Below are 19,388 nucleotides of genomic sequence, written 5' to 3' on the forward strand. Positions count from 1 at the left end.
ATTTTTCTTTTTGTTTACACAATTTCCGCTTTACCCCTTTCGATCGGCCTTCGAATTTGAACTGCTTTTGGACGATTGGCGAGCTAGTCTGATTTGCCGATACATCACTCAGAATGATATTATCATCTGGTGGAAGACAAGTCAAACTGCGCGACAATTGTATAGCCATGGAAGAATTATAGTAACGGCAACCGAAAAAATAAAACTGGCAGCAAATATATCAAGATATGTTTTCATTTTATCGCATGCTAATAGAAGCAACAAGGCGAGTTATAGTACGGCTGGGGGGGAAGAGCTAATTTCTTCAAAAGAAAACACGACGAATTAAACTGCTTACGTCAAGGGTTTGAATATGTATTTCGTAAATTGTCAGGCTATAAAAAGATTATGTAATAGCTGAAAATAACGTGCAAAACGCAAATCACGGATGCCCTTTTCGGCCTGCAAATTAAATTCTCTTTTCTCAGCAATCCTAATGGAATCATTTTTTCAGTCATAAATGAAATAAAAAGCAAACCTTTATCAGTTTCTTCTCTACTGTTGCCACTATGTATTTATGTTTTGGCCCAAAACTTTACATTTCCTCTCTGTGAATAAACTTCGAACCTTGACTGACAAGTGTGAGAGATTAAGGGAGATAAAACCCCGTCGAAGTAAAACACGAGGGTACAGGACCATCAATTTATACATTTTACTACTTTCCAGACGCAGCGGCGGATTTTTCTGCTTCGCGCGTAGTACACCAAAGGATTTATGCTTGAGTTGAGAAACAAAAAGGTTGCCAAAAACGGTTTCACAGCTTCCAGAAACGCAAGATCCTTGCTGGCGTACAAACAAAGCACGACAATGATCGCTGGGACATAACACAGGAAAATAACTCCAACCATCAGCAGGGCTGTTCTGGTGCTTTGGAAATCTTGTTGAGTCGGATGGTTGCTGACATTCATCTGTGCTCGTATTTGCCTTTGATGTCGCCTTGCGATCTTCGTCATCTTGAAATAGCAAAGAACTGTTATGATTACTAACAGCACGGGAGAAATGGCGGAGATCGCATTAGCGGAGGTTTTCAGGATGGTGACTCCAGGAAGAAAAGGGAGAGCTTGGACTGTAGCAAAAGCCAGCGAAAACACCCATGAAGCGCTAGTGGCTAGAACGACTCTTTCTTTAGTAACGATGTCTTGATATCGCAGAGAATACGCGATACAAACGTACCTGTCCATAGTTATCAAGCAGATGTTCGAACAGGAGGAAAATAGCAAACCATACACCGAGTAGTTTGCGAAGAATTTGGCAGAGTTGTTTGTTGATAGTAAACAATCTCCAAGTAACAAGCCGATATGTCTGGCGGTTAAAAACGGTTGTACCATAAGCCCGATAAGCAGGTCGGAAAGTGCTTGCGATACAAGGAGAAGGTTGCGTGGTATCTCACGGAGCTCGGGGAATTTGATAACGGCCACGAGAAGTAAAACGCTTCCTCCAACAGATGTTACGGGCAAGAAACCATCAACAATGCAATTAAGGACTGCCAGAGGAAAAAAGAACCGCCTCAAATGCGGTGTCGTGTAGAATTCGTTTATGATGTCACATTGACGGGTTAAATCAGTTTTGTTCATAATGAATAATTTGGATAAACACTTCGGGCCTTTGGATAAATCTGGACGAAATTATTGCCATGCAGGCTTTTTGTTGTTGAATATATTAACACGGTTTCCGCTCCAACCACTTCACAAGATCTTGATTTGAAATGGTTTGGACATAAGATGATAAGCCAAGTTGGTCTGATTGGTCGATAAGTCAGCAGTAAAGTCAACATTTGGGAAAAGCTCAGTCAAAATTGAATAACGGTCAACTCAAATACTGACTGATGAACAAAAATGATCAAACAGGCTTATTGGTTGGTTTTCTAGCATGTGTGAATCAGTTGCTACTTCACACGGCAGGTGAAGATTTATCGGAAGCCGTGGACTGTAAAAGTAACGAGGAACACAGTTTAGCGTAAATAAAACGAGTCAAACAACACATCACACAAAAGGATTTTTGTATTGTATTTCAATGTCATCGTCCCGAATGTCCAAAAATGCTATTCCCGTAATTGAAACTGATGTCGTTTACATGTTACGGGAAGCATTTTCGTTACATAAAGAGTTACTAGCAATGTCATTTATTATGAACAGCAGAAAAATTTAGCACAAAAACTATTCGGCAGTTAATGTTTTCGCTCATTCTTGTATCTTAACTGTGCTGCTATATAAAAAATGAAATAAATGGAGATTAATTTGTCAACACTTGGGAAAATCGCGCTTGGCCACGGGCGCTCTCGCGTTGACTTTGTCATGAGTTGCTCATGTCGGAAACCAATGTAAGAAAAAGCTTGGGCCATCGATTTGCGGAGATATGATCACACGTTTACGCTAAAAATCGGCCTTCGTCACTGTATATTGTTTAAATGTCTGCTAATCTAAAATACTGGAAAGAAAATCCCTAAAATGGTACTTTCTCTCTCACTCAGATCAATATGCATCAAAGGAACAGGTAAATCCACTGTAGGTAAGGATTCATCGATTTCTTTGATGCGCTTTTATCGAAGTTACCTTGGATCGTTGATGCTGATCCAGATCATTGCAAAGGAGCGCATCCTTATTATCAGCATTCTTCTTTCAAGCAGACTGATGGACTGACTGACGGACTGACGTACTGACGTACTGACGTACTGACGGACTGACGGACTTATGGACTGACGGACTCACGGACGGACGGACTGACTGACTGACTGATAGCTGACCATGTAATCACATTCTCAAAATCTCGCACGCACTTTCAGTCGATAAATTTGTTGCAAAAAAAGCCACATTTAATCAGTATTATTGCCTATTGTAGATTGTATGTCATGTGTTCAGGTACGAGTTTCATTTGGACCAAGGCTATACTTTCAATTCCCAGGTAAGCATGTAAGATTGAGTATTTCTCATCTAAGTGATGAAAAGAAATCCGTGGCTTTACATTGTTGAGCTTAGCTCTGCGGCTGACCTGTAAATGTAGACCGCCTTCTTCCGAAACTCGTTCCCAGGCTCCCTTCTGCCTCCACTTGTCAAACGACAAGTGGAGGCGGAGGAGAGACAGGCTGGGAATGAGGTTGCCTTCTTCCCTGTACTGGGAGGCGCCGGAACACTAGTACAAAAGTAATGAGAGTGTCGGAATTGCAAGAAGACCATAAACGGTGTTAAAAGCTGGTTTTTTGTTGTGGTTACCCGATTTTATTTTTACCTTCAAAAGGGGTATTACATTGGCTTTTAAGTTTCGAGTAATTTAAGGACGTTCGCACGAATTGTTTGTGCGCATTCTTACCGCGCACGCAAAGTCACACGCCACGTCATGCATCGAGCGCACGCCAAGTAATAAAATGAACAGTGATTTTAAACTTAACAAATATTTAGAGGTCGTAAGACTGGCGTAACTTTGTTTTTGTTGTTGTCATTTGACCTTCACCTCTTTGTTGTTTTATTTTCATTGACGTTCATCTCTCTGTTCGTTTTGGTTTTTGGTTGACAGCTTGTCGATGTAGCCAACAAGCTCGGTCCGTCGTTACAAGTCGGAGAAAGCCTAGTGTGGGAAGGAGGTAACGCTTGCCAGCAGCCATCGCGGGCTTCACAGCCGGATTCTCAAAGCCCTTCAGCGCCAGATTCTGTGGCAAGCAGCAGCGCCTCTTCCCAAGACGATGAATCTTTTGTATAAATAATAAGAAATAGCTGCTCTTCTAAGGAATAGATTCGTTGTAACTGAGGACACGATTTCCGAGAAAAACGGATTCCTAAAATTAATGTACGATACTTTTTGTTTATGTAAATTTAAGAAATAGAAGTCATTTTCCGTATTTCTATCCAGTTTATATGGAAACTCGAGTGAAAATTTGCCAGATTGAGAAATGTTGCAGAAACACATGGCGCGTTTCCACAACTTTTTTCAGTTCTTTCAAACTTTAACGACTGTTTTTGAGTTGAAGTTATAAGTCATCGAATTCGATAGAAATAGGGCTGACACTTCATGTTAAAGACCGCTAGAAAGTTGTTGTCAATGGGCTATGCTCCTGACTCTTAGAATAACGGATCTTACGGAGAAAGTTAAAAACTGGATATGTTCGCGTATGTTAATCAGCACCCGAGCCTCGCGTTCGAAGAGCAAACTTGTAAATGTCTTCATAAAACGAATTTCCGCAGGTGGAGAGGGGAGAGTGGAGAGTGGAGGATGGAGAGTAGAGGTTGGAGAGTGGAGGGTAGAGAGTGGAGAGTGGATGTCAATGTACGTCACACCACGACATGGATTGAGTGCACGCTGAGGAAGAAATGGAACCAGGTGAAGGGTTGGTAAAAGGCTGATGCCGGCTGCGCTCACTAAGTTTACTCTCTGAAATGGTCTACGATCTTTATTTGCTTTTCAAAAGATAACTTGTTTTCCAGATTGCAAACAAAGAATTTAAAAAAATTCAGTGGGGGAAGTTTAGCTATTTCCAATATTTTTACCCACACAAAAGGCACAGATCATCAAATTTTATTACTAGCAAGAGAGCATGCAGGCTAAGTCTTACTCCACATGCTCTTTCTTCAAGAAAGTGCTCAAGAAATTTAATTATGAGCTCCTCAGAAATCAAGATCGAATAATGTAATTGTTTTGTAGAATTCTAACAAAATTTTTCCTTTAGTTAACCATTTCTAATTATTTCTCTACTTTGTATTGAACTTCACGCTTTAAAGAAATTGTGAGGACTCTGTTATTTTCCATCTCACTCGCACGCTCATCAATTTTTTCAGCAATTTCGAGTTTTGAAAGTCCAGAAACCGCGAGTATCCTTCTATGACTCTTCTCTGAATTGAAATTATCCCTTTGTTTCTAAATGTTTCCTCGAAACTTCCGAGAAACGAGAAAACATCGCTGTTTCGTATACAGCCTGCAGCTACTGCCCATAATTAATGATTATTCCAGGAGCGCGGGTTGGATATGAGATGGTAGAACTATCTTGTATCCAACAAGCACGAGTGGCATGATTGTTTTATTAAAAACATCCCCAAAATATAGAAAGCTAACATGAAATAACCAGTTTGCCTCTGAGACTACTCGTGCTCACAAAGATCTGTCACGTGAGATCATGTAAGATCAAGTCCTCAAACCCTCAAGATTATCGCAGACTATATGGGATTACGCAATATATTGCACGACCCCACAAAAACAACCCAAGAAATCAGGGCTACGCTTACCATATTTGTAGAGCGTGGTACAATGGCTCATATACCATGATTGATGGCTAAGCCCATGAAAACTCTTGAATTGCATTATCCAGTGATCCAGTATCTAATAATGGCTGATAGTGTACGATATATACTGTAGCTCAGCCAATCAGATTGCAGCATTTGCATTCAGTTAGTACGCTAATAGAATTCCACTAATTTCATCAAGACTGAACTGAACCTGCTTGAGATGCAAGAAAGTTATTGGCCATTCTAGAAGGTTGGGAAATTAAATCACGGCGAAAAAATTGAGAGAGCGCCTCAAATCTGACAAAGTGTAGAATTTGTGATGTCGATTGAACAAAGTATAATGACATAACGGTAAGCTTGCATAAATTCAACCAGTCTTTTCACGAAATCTGGACGAATTAAAATGAATGTAGGATTTTTCTTGTTGAAATATTTACACAATTTCCGCTTTACTCAATTCGATCGGCATTCGAATTTAAATTGCTTTTGGACGATTGGCGAGCTAGTATAATTTGCCGATAAATCACTCAGAATAATGTTATCATTTGGTGAAAGACAAGTCGAATTCCACGACAATTGTACAGCCCGGACGAACTATTAGTCCAAACAATGATAGGACAAAGTACAAGTTCATTATAGTAACGGCGACCGAAAAATTAAAACTGGCAGCAAATATCATGGTATGTGTTTCATTCTATCGCATGCCAATGCAAGCAACAAGGTGGATTACAGTGCGGTTTAAGGGAAAGAGCTAGTTTCTTTAAGGACGTTCGCGCGAAAATTTTCCAGCATTGATTTTTTTTCTGAGACTTTTACCACTGTAAGATGATGAGTTAGTTATGTCAGAAATGTAAAAAAAAAAAATGGGGGGTCACCGACTTCGTTTTGGAGAGAACATGCCCGGAAGAACACCCTAAATCGGAAAAAATCGGGCTTCGTTTAGCGAACAAGGCCACAGTGTCTGTAGCTAAAAAATATTGCAATTAGATCTTTGAAGTGAACTGTTCTCTGCCAAATATTGTTTAAGTAGTTTAAGAGGACCTATTAAGTGAATTTAGTCAACTGGTGAGGTTCCTTAAAGAACAAGTTCGCATTTAGCGACCATACTTTCACGAGCCTTGCAGCTGCAAGATGGCAGGATTCGATATCCCGTGGACAGAAATCTTCAAATTCTTTTAACTTCCCACATTGATTTTTGTTCATTTTTGGACAATGTGGAGATAAATGTAAATAAAATCTGTTACTGGAAAGAAAGGTAGGGGTCAACGAACGTCCAAGATCGTTAAATCCAGGCAAAGCTATGGCAATGGCCATCTGCCCTATCATTGTTTTGTGAATTTGCGTGCCACGGAAGGGATGCGCAGAAACAATTAGCGCGAACGTCCTTAAAAGAAAACACGACGAATTAAACTGCTTACGTCAAGGCTTCATTCAGAAGAAGGGGTTTGAATATGTATTTCGTAAATTGTCAGGTCATAAGAAGATTTATGTAATAGCTGAAAATAACGTACAAAAAGTAAATTCACGGACAGCCTTTTCGGCCTGCAAATTAATTTGCTTTTCTCACTAATCCTCGTGGAATCATTTTTTCAGTCATAAATAAAATAAAAAGCAAACTTTTATCAGTTTCTTCTCTACTGTTGCCAGTATGTATTTGTGTTTTGGCCCAAAACTTTACATTTCCTTTCTGTGGATAAACTTTTTCGAACCTTGACTGAAAAGTGTGAGAGATTGAAGACGATAAAACCCGTTGGAGTAAAGCACGAGGGTACAGGACAATTAATTCATGCATTTTACAACTTTCCAGACGTAGCGACGAATTTTTCTGCTTCGCGCGTAGTACACCAAAGGATTTATGCTTGGGTTGAGGAACACAACGGTTGCCAAAAACGGTTTCACAGCCTCCAGAAACGCGAGATCCTTGTTGGCGTACAAACCAAACACGACAATGACCCCTGGCATATAACACAGGAAAATAACTCCAACCATCAGCAGGGTTGTTCTGGTGCTTTGGAAATCTTGTTGAGTCGGATGGTTGCTGACATTCATCTGTGCTCGTATTTGCCTTTGATGTCGCCTTGCGATCTTCGTCATCTTGAAATAGCACAGAATTGTTATGATTACTAACAGCACGGGAGGAATGGCGGAGATCGCATTAGCGGAGGTTTTCAGGATGGTGACTCCAGGAAGAAAAGGGAGAGCTTGGACTGTAGCAAAAGCCAGCGAAAGCACCCAGGAAGCACTAATGGCTAGAACGACTCTTTCTTTAGTAACGATGTCTTGATATCGCAGAGAATACGCGATGCAAATGTACCTGTCCATAGTTATCAAGCAGATATTCAAACAGGAGGAAACTAGCAAACCATACACCGAGCAGTTTGCGAAGAATTTGAGAGAGTTGTTTGTTGATAGTAAACAATCTCCAAGTAACAAGCCGATGTGTCTGGCGGTTAAAAACGGTTGTACCATAAGCCCGATAAGCAGGTCGGAAACTGCTTGCGATGCAAGGAGAAGGTTGCGTGGTATCTCACGGAGCTCGGGGAATTTGATAACGGCCACGAGAAGTAAAACGCTTCCTCCAACAGATGTTACGGGCAAGAAACCATCAACAACGCAATTAAGCACTGCCAGAGGAAAAAAGAACCGTCTCAAATGCGGTGTCGTGTAGAATTCGTTTATGATGTCACATTGACGGGTTAAATCAGTCTTGTTCATGATGAATAACTTGGATAAACACTTCGGGCCTTCTTTGGATAAATCTGGACGAAATTATTGCCATGTAGGCTTTTTGTTGTTGAATATATTAACACGGTTTCCGCTCCAACCACTTCACAAGATCTTGATTTGAAATGGTTTGGACATAAGATGATAAGTCGAGTTGGTCTGATTGGTCGATAACACACCAGTAAAGTCAACATTTGGGAATAACTCAGTTAAAATGCGCCACTTTAGACATATTAAAATTCAGCTTGATAGTGAGGCCAAGAGGACACAAACAAAAGAAATGAATAAACATGGTCATTCAATTTCCTTTGTTTGTGTCCTCTAATCCTCACTGCCAAGCTAAATTTTAATATATCGAAAACGGTCTATTGAATAACGGTCAACTTAAATATTGAATAATGAACTAAACTGATCAAACAAGCTTATTGGTCGGTTTTCTAGCTTGTGTGAATCAGTTGCCACTTCACACGGCAGGTGAAGATTTATCGGAAGCCGTGGACTGTAAAAGTAACGAGGAACACAGTTTAGCGTAAATAAAACAAGTCAAACAACATATCACACAAAAGCGATATTAAGCTTCTTACGTCAAGGCTTGACCAAAGAAGGCTTTTTGCATTGTATTTCGTAAATTTTCAAGCTTTAAGAAAACAGTGTCATCGTCCCGAATGTCCTAAAATGCTATTCCCTTATTTGAAACTGATGTCGTTTACATGTTTCGGGAAGCATGTAAAATTGAGAAAATTGAGCACAAAAACTATTCGGCAGTTAATGTTTCCGCTCATTCTTGTATCTTAACTGTGCTGCTATATAAAAGATGAAATAAAAGGAGATTAATTTGTCAACACTTGGGAAAATGGCGCTTGGCCTCGGGCGTTCTCGCGTTGACCTTGTCATGAGTTGCTCATGTCGGAAACCAATGTAAGAAAAAGCTTGGGCCATCGATTTGCGGAGATATGATCACACGTTTACGCTAAAAATCGGCCTTCGTCACTGTATATTGTTTAAATGTCTGTTAATCTAAAATACTGGAAAGAAAATCCCTAAAATGGTACTTTATCTCTGACTTAGATCAACTTTGTCATGAGTTGCTCATGTCAGAAACTAATTTAAGAAAAAGCTTGGGCCATCGATTTGCGGAGATATGATCACACATTTATTCCGAAAATCGGCCTTCGTCGCTGTATTGTTTAAATGTCTGTTAATCTAAAATATTGAAAAAAAAAATCCCTAAAATGCTACTTTATCTCTCACTTAGATCAATGTGCATCAAAGGAACAGGTGAATCCACTGTAGGTAAGGATTCATTGATTTCTTTGATGCGCCATTCTCGAAGTTACCTTGGATTGTTGATGCTGATCCAGATCATCGCAAAGGAGCGCATCCTTATCATCAGCATTGTACTGCCAAGCAGACTGATGGACTTACTGACAGACTGACGGACTGACGGACTGACGGACTGACGGACTGACGGACTGACGGACTGACGGACTGACGGACTGACGGACTGACGGACTGACGGACTGACGGACGGACGGACTGACTGACTGACTGACAGCTGACCTTGTAATCACATTCTCAAAATCTTGCACGCACTTTCAGTCGATAAATTTATGGCAAAAAAGCCAAATTTAATCAATATGACTGCCTCTTGTGGATTGTATGTCATGTGTTCAGGTACGAGTTTCATTTAGACCAAGGCTATACTTTCAATCCCCAGATAAGCATATAAGATTGAGTGTTTCTCATCTGAGTGATGAAAAGAAATCCGTGGCTTTACATTGTTGAGCTTAGTTCTGCGGCTGACTTGTAAATGTAGACCGCCTTCCTCCCAACCTCGTTCCCAGGCTCTCTTCTGTAGTCCGGAAGATAAGCGTAAACTCGTTCAAATTGGTGAAACAAGTACTAAATTTCATATACTTAATCCTCTTCAGGTAGGTAATGGCATAAGATAAGGATCCACGAAGGAACCTAACCTGTTCACTCTTTATTGGCCGTTGGAAAGTTCGCATATGTTTTATTTAAGCCACAGGGTACCCAATTCGTCAGAAAAGCCATTTAAGTGACTGCGCGCTATGGTGTTTTGGAGGTAACATCTTTATAGCTTAACTGCACAAAAAGCTCTATGTATTAAACGTTTTGAATTTTGAAAATGATACTTATTCGAAAAAAAGAAATGAAAGTGAATGTCCCGTGACGTTTTTGGAGGTGGCTGTGTCTTACCATTTTCACTCTTGATAGCAGTTGCCATTACAAGTGCACAGTGCAGTGCAGGGCAAGTTTGCCTTAGTACATTTGCAGAGTCCCCGGCATGCACTCTTGCAACCACATTTGATGAGCGCGTTACAAGCTTTTGATGCTTCAGGTAGGGTAGACTAGGTCGGTATCCAACCATCCGAAGGTAGATGCCATCCCCAGTCTGCTGCACTTGGAAGTTCTTGGATAGGATCTAGTGTTCGCCCCCAGACATGACCGGCTTGAAATGTTGCCCTCTTGACATGTTGTTCCAGGGCCGCTTGGGTTGGCGGAATACTTTCTATGCTTTTGGTGCCTTTAGAAAACATGGACTGCCGTGTATGGTTGACATCCTGATGAAGACTTGTTCGGCTATACATTAAAACCACGAAGCGTTCAAGCACTCGGAATTGCTGCTCGGAGAGCATTGTCTGTGGCAATGATAGAGCACAAAAAACTTCATTTGCCTCAGGATAGCACTTCCATGCTTAAAATGCGGTCTTCTTACCCTTTCCAGAACATTATGACACCGTATCGCATCCGGTAAGTGCATGGAAGAACGTGTGCCTTGCTTGGGGCTGTTCTCCAGGTAACGATGCCACACCAAATCGATTCTCTTTACGTTCTGTGCGCGATAGTTGACGATGTATGGGAGAAAGACAGTTTCTGCGTACTCCGTAAAGGTCTTGCACTTACCAGGTGGAAGCATGTTCAAAATAGCTGCACCGTCTAAGACAACTGCATGAACCGAAGGACGCTCAAACGTTGTGCTGACTTCAGCACACGTGATAAGCTCCGATTTCTGCTCTGTACTCATCTTTCCATGACATGAAAGTGCAGGCGCACTTGAACTATTTTCGTGTTTGAAAATTCTTCAAGGTTTCCCTCTCTTGCTTGGCAAGCAATATACAAACTGGAAAAGAGTGGGCAGTCACTCTTGAGAGTACGTATACGTGATTGGCGTTTCTCAGGGGTGCCAAGCAAAGGTAGGTTGCATCGTTGTGTAGCATCTGTAATGGGTTTGGACCGCTTATTAAGCCGTTCCTCTACATATTTGTCATACATTGACTGTCCTTTCATCTTGGCTCGTGATGAAACAGCTTCCACGACACATTTAGCCACGATTTCCTTAGTGTCCAATGCAAGAAGATCGGCACTGTCTTCACAGAATGGGTTCCCCATTTGTTCAATTACACTGATCAGGCTTTTAACGTCTTTAGCAAAAACTTTCTGAACAGATGGGACTTGTTCATAGTGATGAGTGCCACCACCCTCAAATTCTCTCACTGCCCTTGCTATTTCGGGTCCTGCTACCATCCATTGTCGAAGGGCCGCGGGACTTTCTGCTAGCCCTACTGCTCCACCGTCCCCTTTAATCATCTCGTTCTCCTGTTCGTGGTTGCGGTCTAGAGAAATCTTCGAGAGGAGATGCTTGGATTTCTGCACAACGAACTTCCCTCGTTCGAATTTAGCGTATACTGATGGGTGCCTCTCCTTCAGGTTGACAAGATCTCTGATGTGGATTGGAAGCCGTCTTGAATAGTTTACTAATTCGAGAGCAAACATCCGGGGAACAAGCTTTCCGAGAATCTGTACATACAAGGAAAAGTTGCCTTCTCTTATAGACCTGACAAATTCTAGCGCCAATAGTTCCAATTCAAGCGCGGTTGACCAGAAAAGGAACTGGGGATGTGCTTCACATTGCTTCCGCACCCAAGTACTAAGATCATCAGGTTCCCAGTGATTGTCACCGATGCTGGCCTTGTAAGTTCGTAGCTGTAAGATAAACAGTGTGCATGCACTCACTTAATGTACATAGCGAGACCTGGTTGGATCATTGCTTTACTGTGTGCATTTTCTTCGAAGATGGGTAAGAGTGACGTTATAGCAGTAGGTGAGAGAGCTTCGCTTTGCAAGGAGACAAAGTGAGCCGACCACGACAGACATTCTTTCTCTTCCAGCTTTTCCTTGTCTAGTGGCTCGTTGACCTTGTTGAGCCACTGGTACTCGCATTTCATGTTTTCAGTGAAGACATCTGACTGCGGTTTGTTAGCAGTACACCCCCCTGGAACAAAATAATCTTTCCTCGGTTCTGTCTCCATATAAGGCTGAATACCAGTTTAGGCCTCTGTTAGGTTTGACACGGTCTTCCTTTTTGGTAGGTCAGCATTTATTGTCCTGTCCTGTCCTATCCTGTCCTGTCTTGTCTTGTCTTGTCTTGTCTTGTCTTGTCTTGTCTTGTCTTGTCTTGTCTTGTCTTGTCTTGTCTTGTCTTGTCTTGTCTTGTCATATACTGCGCAGCTCCTTGCAAACTAATTAAAGATTACCAAAAGTTTACCTCGCTCGCAGCTACCAAAACCTAAAATTTCGGTCGAAGTCAAATGGAAAGATCCGTTTCTGTTCCTTCCAACCGGAATATTCGGGATCACCTCTGGAGGTGATCCACTTATTTCGGTGGGATTATTCCGACCGAAATCCGCTGTTCCATTTTTTTCACCTCTGTAGGGAATTCGGAAAAGGGATAAAATATGGTAAGAGCCATTCCTCTTGGTTGGCCCGGTTTGATCGGAAAATGTCGTTCCATTTTCCTCGGGTATTCCCACTGGTCTCTGGCCGGTCGGTTTGGCATCCCGCATGTAATAAACACCATATTCGGACATTATGCCCTTTTTCGGATTTTTTGGCGGGAATCTTTCGGGGCTTGTAAAACGAGCCTCGCGGCTCGCGGCTCGAGGCTTATTTCGGTGCAGGAGCCACGGAAGAAGTCAGCTGGGCTTGACTGATCAATTTGGGTTGTCAAAAAAGCAGGGAAAAGATATCTTTCTATCAGAAATTTTGAGTTTAAACTCAATGCATGTAGACATAACACGATAAATGAATCTGATTTCCATAAGTTTAGCTTTCAAGCAACAGTTTTCATTAGCAAAATACAGAGAGAAACACGTACTTCATAGGGTTCAGCATAAGTAAATAAATTCTGAATAAATTTCGGAAGCAGCTTTTCTGTTATTAACCTTTATTCCATTCATAAAACTTTGGAAAGTTGTCGCTAAACACTGCGTTGAATCACTTCGCCAAGCACATGAAGTTTGGACTACAGCCTTTTACTTTCGTGATGACCGATTCCACCTACGAATCCCTGCATTTCCCCGTTAGAATACCTTTGAGTTAATTAATATGCTTTTTGCCTTTCACCGATAACCTTTTCCTTTCCTTTCTTAAAACGTTCTTAGCGTGAAATTTTTTCGTCGCTTTGCTGTGATTTCGTCGTCCGGCGCGGAGTCTGTGCTTTCATTCTTGAGTCGTTGTGATTGGTTTGTCGCGTCATCTCATGAATTTGATGAGAATAAATAACTTGACCACGAAAGTACAATAAGTTTTCCTCTCATTGACAGACTTTTCCATAGTTATTTCATAAAAGCGATAGACCACTCTTTCTATGGGTTTACCGGCGCAATAAACCACTTGGGATGTTGGGAGAACACTCGAAAAGCTTGTAAATTACAAACTTTTCTCGTGTTCTCCCAACATTCCGCATGGTTTATTGCGCCAGTAAACCCGTAGAAAGAGTGGTCTATTGCTTAAATAAAACATAGAAAAAGCTTGTTTTATTGTTTTTGGCACAAAGCAAATGAAGAAGCCTAAGCCGTGTATTACACTGTGACAAAACACTCCGAACGTTTGAGAACACTCGAGAAATGCAGAAAACACGAACCGTAGGCGAGTGTTTTCTACATTTCCCTCGTATTCTCAAATGCCCGTCGTAATTTATCACAGTGTAATACACGGCTAAGGCTTCTTTATTTGTTAAACAATGATAGGACAAAGTACAAGTTCATTATAAAAACAACGACCGAGAAAATAAAACCGGCAGCAAATATATCAAGATATGTTTTCATTCTATCGCATGCCAATGCAAGTAACAAGGCGAATTACAGTGCGGCTTATGGGAAAGAGCTGGTTTCTTTTAAAGAAAACACTACGAATTAAACTGCTTAGGTCAAGGCTTTATTCAGAAGAAAGGGTTTGAATACGTATGTCGTAAATTGTCAAGTTATAAGAAGATTTATGTAACAGCTGAATATAACGTACAAAAAGCAAATCACAGACAGCCTTTTCGGCCTTCAAATTAATTTGTCTTTTCTCAGCAATCCTAATGGAATCATTTTTTCAGTCATAAATGTAACAAAAAGCAAAACTTTATCAGTAATGTTTCTTCTCTTATATTGCCACTATATATTTCTGTTTAGCCCAAAACTTTACATTTCCCTTCTGTGGATAAACTTAGAACCTTGACTGACAAGTGTGAGAGATTGAAGAAGATGAAACCCGTCGGAGTAAAACACGAGCGTACAGGACCATCAATTTATGCATTTTACTACTTTCCAGACGCAGCGGCGGATTTTTCTGCTTCGCGCGTAGTAAACCAAAGGATTTGTGCTTGAGTTGAGGAAAGCGAGGGTTGCCAAAAACGGTTTCACAGCTTCTAGAAACGCAAGATCCTTGCTGGCGTACAAACAAAGCACGACAATGACCGCTGGGACATAACTCAGGAAAATAACGCCAACCATTAGCAGGGCTGTCTTGGTGCTTTGGAAATCTTGTTGAGTCGGATGGTCGTTGCTGACATTCATCTGTGCTCGTATTTGCCTTTGATGTCGCCTTGCGATCTTCGTCATCTTGGAATAGCAAAGAATTGTTATGATTACTAACAGCACGGGAGGAATGGCGGAGAACGATCTGGCGGAGGTTTTCAGGATGGTGACTCCAGGAAGAAAAGGGAGCGCTTGGACTGTAGCAAAAGCCAGCGAAAGCACCCAGGAAGCGCTAATGGCTAGAACGACTCTTTCTTTAGTAACGATGTCTTGATATCGCAGAGAATACGCGATGCAAATGTACCTGTCCATGGTTATCAAGCAGATGTTCAAACAGGAAGAAAATAGCAAGCCGTAGACCGAGTAGCTTGCGAAGAATTTGAGAGAGTTGTTTGTTGATAGTAAACAATCTCCAAGTAACAAGCCGATGTGTCTGGCGGTTAAAAACGGTTGTACCATAAGCCCGATAAGCAGGTCGGAAACTGCTTGCGATGCAAGGAGAAGGTTGCCTGGTATCTCACGGAGCTGGGGAAATTTGATAACGGCCACGAGAAGTAAAGCGCTTCCTCCAACAGATGTTACGGGCAAGAAACCATCAACAACGCAATTAAGCACTGCCAGAGGAAAAAAGAACCGCCTCAAATGCGGTGTCGTGTAGAATTTGTTTATGATGTCAAATTGACAGGTTAAATCAGTCTTGTTCATGATGATTAACTGGGATAAACACTTCAGGCCTTTTTTGGATAAATCTGGACGAAATTATTGCCATGTAGGTTTTTTGTTGTTGAATATATTAACACGGTTTCCGCTCCAACCACTTCACAAGATCTTGATTTGAAATGGTTTGGACATAAGATAATAAGCCGAGTTGGACTGATTGGTCGATAACTCACCAATGAAGTCAACATTTGGAAATAACTCGATTAAAATTGAATAATGGTGAACTCAAAATTGACTGACGAACAAAAATGATCAAAAAGGCTAATTGGTCGGTTTTCTAGCATGTGTGAATCAATTGCCACTTCACACGGCAGGTGAAGATTTATCGGAAGCCGCGAACTGTAAAAGTAACGAGGAACACAGTTTAGCGCAAATGCCAAACAAGTCAAACAACACGTGCAACACAATACACAAAAGCGATATTAAATCTTCTTACGTTAAGGCTTGATCAAAGAAGGCTTTTCGCATTGTATTTCGTAAATTTTCAAGCTTTAAGACTGAAAACAGTGTCATCGTGCCGAATGTCCTAAAATGCTATTCCCTTATTTGAAACTGATGTCGTTTACATGTTTCGGGAAGCATTTTCGTTACGTAAAGGGTTACTAACAAACTCATCTATAATGAACAGCAGAACATTGAGCACAAAAACTATTTAGCAGTTAATGTTTCCGCTCATTCTTATATCTTGGCTGTGCTGCTATATAAAAGATGAAATAAAAGGAGATTAATTTGTCAACACTTGGGAAAATCGCGCTTGGCCACAGGTGGTCTTGCGTTGACTTTGCCATGAGTTGCTCATGTCAGAAACTAATTTAAGAAAAAGCTTGGGCCATCGATTTGCGGAGATATGATCAGACATTTATTCTGAAAATCGGCCTTCGTCACTGGATATTGTTTAAATGTCTGTTAATCTAAAATATTGGAAAAAAATCCCTAAAATGCTACTTTCTCTCGCACACAATCAGATCAATGTGCATCAAAGGAACAAGTGAATCCACTGTAGGTTTCATCGGTTTCTTTGATGCGCCTTTATCCGAGTTACCTTGGATTGTTGATGCTGATCCAGATCATCGCAAATGAACACATACTTATTATCAGCATTGTGCTGTCAAGCAGACTGACTGACTGACTGACTGACGGACTGACTGATTGCCTGACTAACTGATATTTGATCTTGTAATCACATTCTCAAAATCTCGCACGCAGTTTCTGTCGATAAATTTATGGCAAAAAAGCCACATTTAATCAATATTATTGCATCTTGTGGATTGCATGTCATGTGTTCAGGTACGAGTTTCACTTGCACTAATTCCTAGGCTATGCTTTCAATCCCCAGATAAGCATATAAGATTGAGTATTTCTCATCTAAGTGATGAAAAGAAATCCGTGGCTTTGCATTGTTGAGCTTAGTTCTGCGGCTGACCTGTAAATGTAGACCGCCTTTCTCCCAACCTCGTTCCCAGGCTTTCTTCTGCCTCCACTTGTCAAACGACAAGTGTAGACAGAGGAGAGAAGGAGGCTGTCTTTTTCCCTGTACTGGGAGGCGCCGGAACACTCTTGCAAAAATAATGAGAGTTTTGGAATTGCAAGAAGACCCTAAACGGTGTTTAAAGTTGGTTTTGTTGTGGTTACCCGATTTCATTTTTACCTCCAAAAGGGGTATTAAATTGGCTTTTAAGTTTCGAGTAATTCCAGGACGTTCGTGTTAATTGTTTGTGGGCTTTCTTACTGCGCGCGAAAATTCACACGCCACGTCATGCATCGATCGCGCGCCAAGTAATAAAATGAACAATAACAGGACAGATTTCCATTGTTATAGCTATGCCTGGATTTAACGATCTTGGACGGCCTTTCTTTTGATGGATCATTTTCTCCACCGATTTTCTACCGTAAGCGAAAAAATGAAGAAAATCTATCGATTAGAAGTTTGAATTTTTTGCAAAACACACCATCGAATTCCTTTCCGTGTTTTAGCTCTCCGTTTATGTGTGAGGCGGTTTGAAATGCCTTTTGAAGGGTTAAGTTTTTTGAAAACGTTGGCAATATTTGGAATAATTTACGCAACAGACCCACTTCTACAAAATATGAGTAAGATCGTTTGCCTCCGTTGACTCACCTTCGATATTTTTAAGAGTGTGTCCATGAGAAAACCAGACAGGAGGTGATACATCTAAAATCACCGATTTCGCTCAAACTTGGTACACATGTTGGGTTTGGTGAGTAAATGACTACGGCAAAAACTTAGCTCAAAATATTTTATTCTCTTCAAGTTAGGGGGACCCCCTCCAAAAATGGCCGTTTGTCACTAATTTATGCATATTTAATTAGCTGTCTTTCATTTAGTATTTCTACAGCACGAAAGGCCATGTGAGAATGAAATCCACTGGATAGTGTTCTATTGTTATCGGTCTCAAAGCACAGATATTCATTTGAGCGAGGCAATTTGATTTCTCTCCGTGGCTCCATCTTAAGTAAGGTACATATTTCGTAGAGTTGTGGATATAGCCTTTAATTGATGGCAAATATCTGCACTAGGCAACAGTAAATACACATTATTCCAGCATGAATTGTGAGAGCAATCACTAAAGTTCTCAAAAAAGCCATAAGATGTTTGGGGATTTCAATACAATTTCTGTTCTGGCATACTGTATACATAGGACTTTACGAGTTTTTGCCATTTCATAACCATCCACTTAAACACAAAAGCCATTTTTTCTGTCTTAAATCGAAATCAACAAGAAATATCTACCCAATTATTTTCCTAGCAATTTCCAGTATAAATTCGGCGAAAAGAAGCACTTGAGACATTTCTTTCAAATATTTTCAGAACTACATTTTGTGGCATCCTCACGGATATCGATAAACCGATTCGCCGGTACCCATTTATACACCTGGGTGGAGAGAGGCACTATGAGAGTAAAGTGTCTTGCCCAACAGCAAAACACAAATGTCCCCGGCTAGGGCTCGAACATAGACCGCTCGATCCGGAGACGAACGCACTAACCATGAGGCCACAGCGCCTCCAGGTGAGATGAACATATAACCCTACGCCATATATGTAAGCTTTACGCCCCGTCTACTCTATACGCCGGAGAACTTTGAAAACGGCGTTTTCACTCTGGAAACGTAGCAATTATTTTCCTTCCACTGCACTACACCGGAGAATTTAAAAACGCAACAATCACCGGTCATTTTGGATTTGTGTTTGCGGAAAACCTGGGCAGGGAAATCCCATCAGTGATTCTCGTGTCTTCATCGTTTTCGAACAGCTCTGTTTTCGAAATGTTTTCCTTCCACACTAAAACGCAAAGCCGCCGTTTTCAAATACCTCCGATCTGAAGAGCGTTTTTGAAAAGTTCCGTTTTCGTGACGGATTAGTGTGGGCGGTAGGCCTAACCATAGAAATAAAGCTGAGTTTTCAAATTTCTCCGGCGCAATGTGGACGGGGTAGGGCTTTCTGCAAGTTGCTCGAGATTCACAAAAAGTTACCCGAAATTCCTGAAAAAGTTGCTCAAACGTTGCTCAAAAAAAGTCAAAGGTTGCTTTTTGTAACGAAAGTTGCTCAAACGTTTCTCCAAAAAAAAGAAAAAACAAGAAAAAAATTGTTACTCTCTTCCTTTCTTTGGTCTGATACAAAAGTACAACAAAAGTAAGATTTCTAAGCATTTTTGGGCAATTTTGCGGCTTAACCAGCGTTGCTAAATAACTTTGTCCTCAAAAACAGCAAAATTAAAAATGTATGAGTAAAGACTATGTATCAAAATTAATATTATTCTTGTAAAAGCTCTTCACCTGAGACACTCGAGTCAGTCGCGGGTGAATCTTCGTCCGCCATTTTGAATTTAAAAAAAAAAAAAAGCGCTGACCT

General features: G+C 40.9%; 3 protein-coding genes across 3 annotated transcripts; all 3 read right to left on the reverse strand.

The window, feature by feature from the left end:
* Window positions 1-677: 677 nt before the first annotated feature.
* On the reverse strand, window positions 678-1,613 carry LOC110060644 (melanocyte-stimulating hormone receptor-like). Its single transcript, XM_020767436.2, has one exon. It carries the CDS (start codon window positions 1,611-1,613, stop codon window positions 678-680), a length of 936 nt encoding a protein of 311 aa, XP_020623095.2.
* A 5,415-nt stretch (window positions 1,614-7,028) lies between these two features.
* LOC149106659 (histamine H2 receptor-like) lies at window positions 7,029-7,964 on the reverse strand. Its single transcript, XM_089297372.1, has one exon. It carries the CDS (start codon window positions 7,962-7,964, stop codon window positions 7,029-7,031), a length of 936 nt encoding a protein of 311 aa, XP_089153498.1.
* Window positions 7,965-14,566: 6,602 nt separating this feature from the next.
* LOC110060654 (trace amine-associated receptor 7e-like) lies at window positions 14,567-15,505 on the reverse strand. Its single transcript, XM_020767445.2, has one exon. It carries the CDS (start codon window positions 15,503-15,505, stop codon window positions 14,567-14,569), a length of 939 nt encoding a protein of 312 aa, XP_020623104.2.
* Between the last annotated feature and the right edge of the window lie 3,883 nt (window positions 15,506-19,388).

The sequence above is a fragment of the Orbicella faveolata genome, unplaced genomic scaffold (genome assembly GCF_042242905.1).
Source record: "Orbicella faveolata isolate gen_17 unplaced genomic scaffold, um_ofav_v1 contig_3, whole genome shotgun sequence".
Classification (NCBI taxonomy): domain Eukaryota; kingdom Metazoa; phylum Cnidaria; class Anthozoa; order Scleractinia; family Merulinidae; genus Orbicella; species Orbicella faveolata.

Excerpts from the sequence above, each read along its gene's own strand:
- LOC110060644 (XM_020767436.2), bottom strand. The coding sequence starts at position 1,613 with ATGAACAAAACTGATTTAACCCGTCAATGTGACATCATAAACGAATTC.
- LOC149106659 (XM_089297372.1), bottom strand. The coding sequence starts at position 7,964 with ATGAACAAGACTGATTTAACCCGTCAATGTGACATCATAAACGAATTC.
- LOC110060654 (XM_020767445.2), bottom strand. The coding sequence starts at position 15,505 with ATGAACAAGACTGATTTAACCTGTCAATTTGACATCATAAACAAATTC.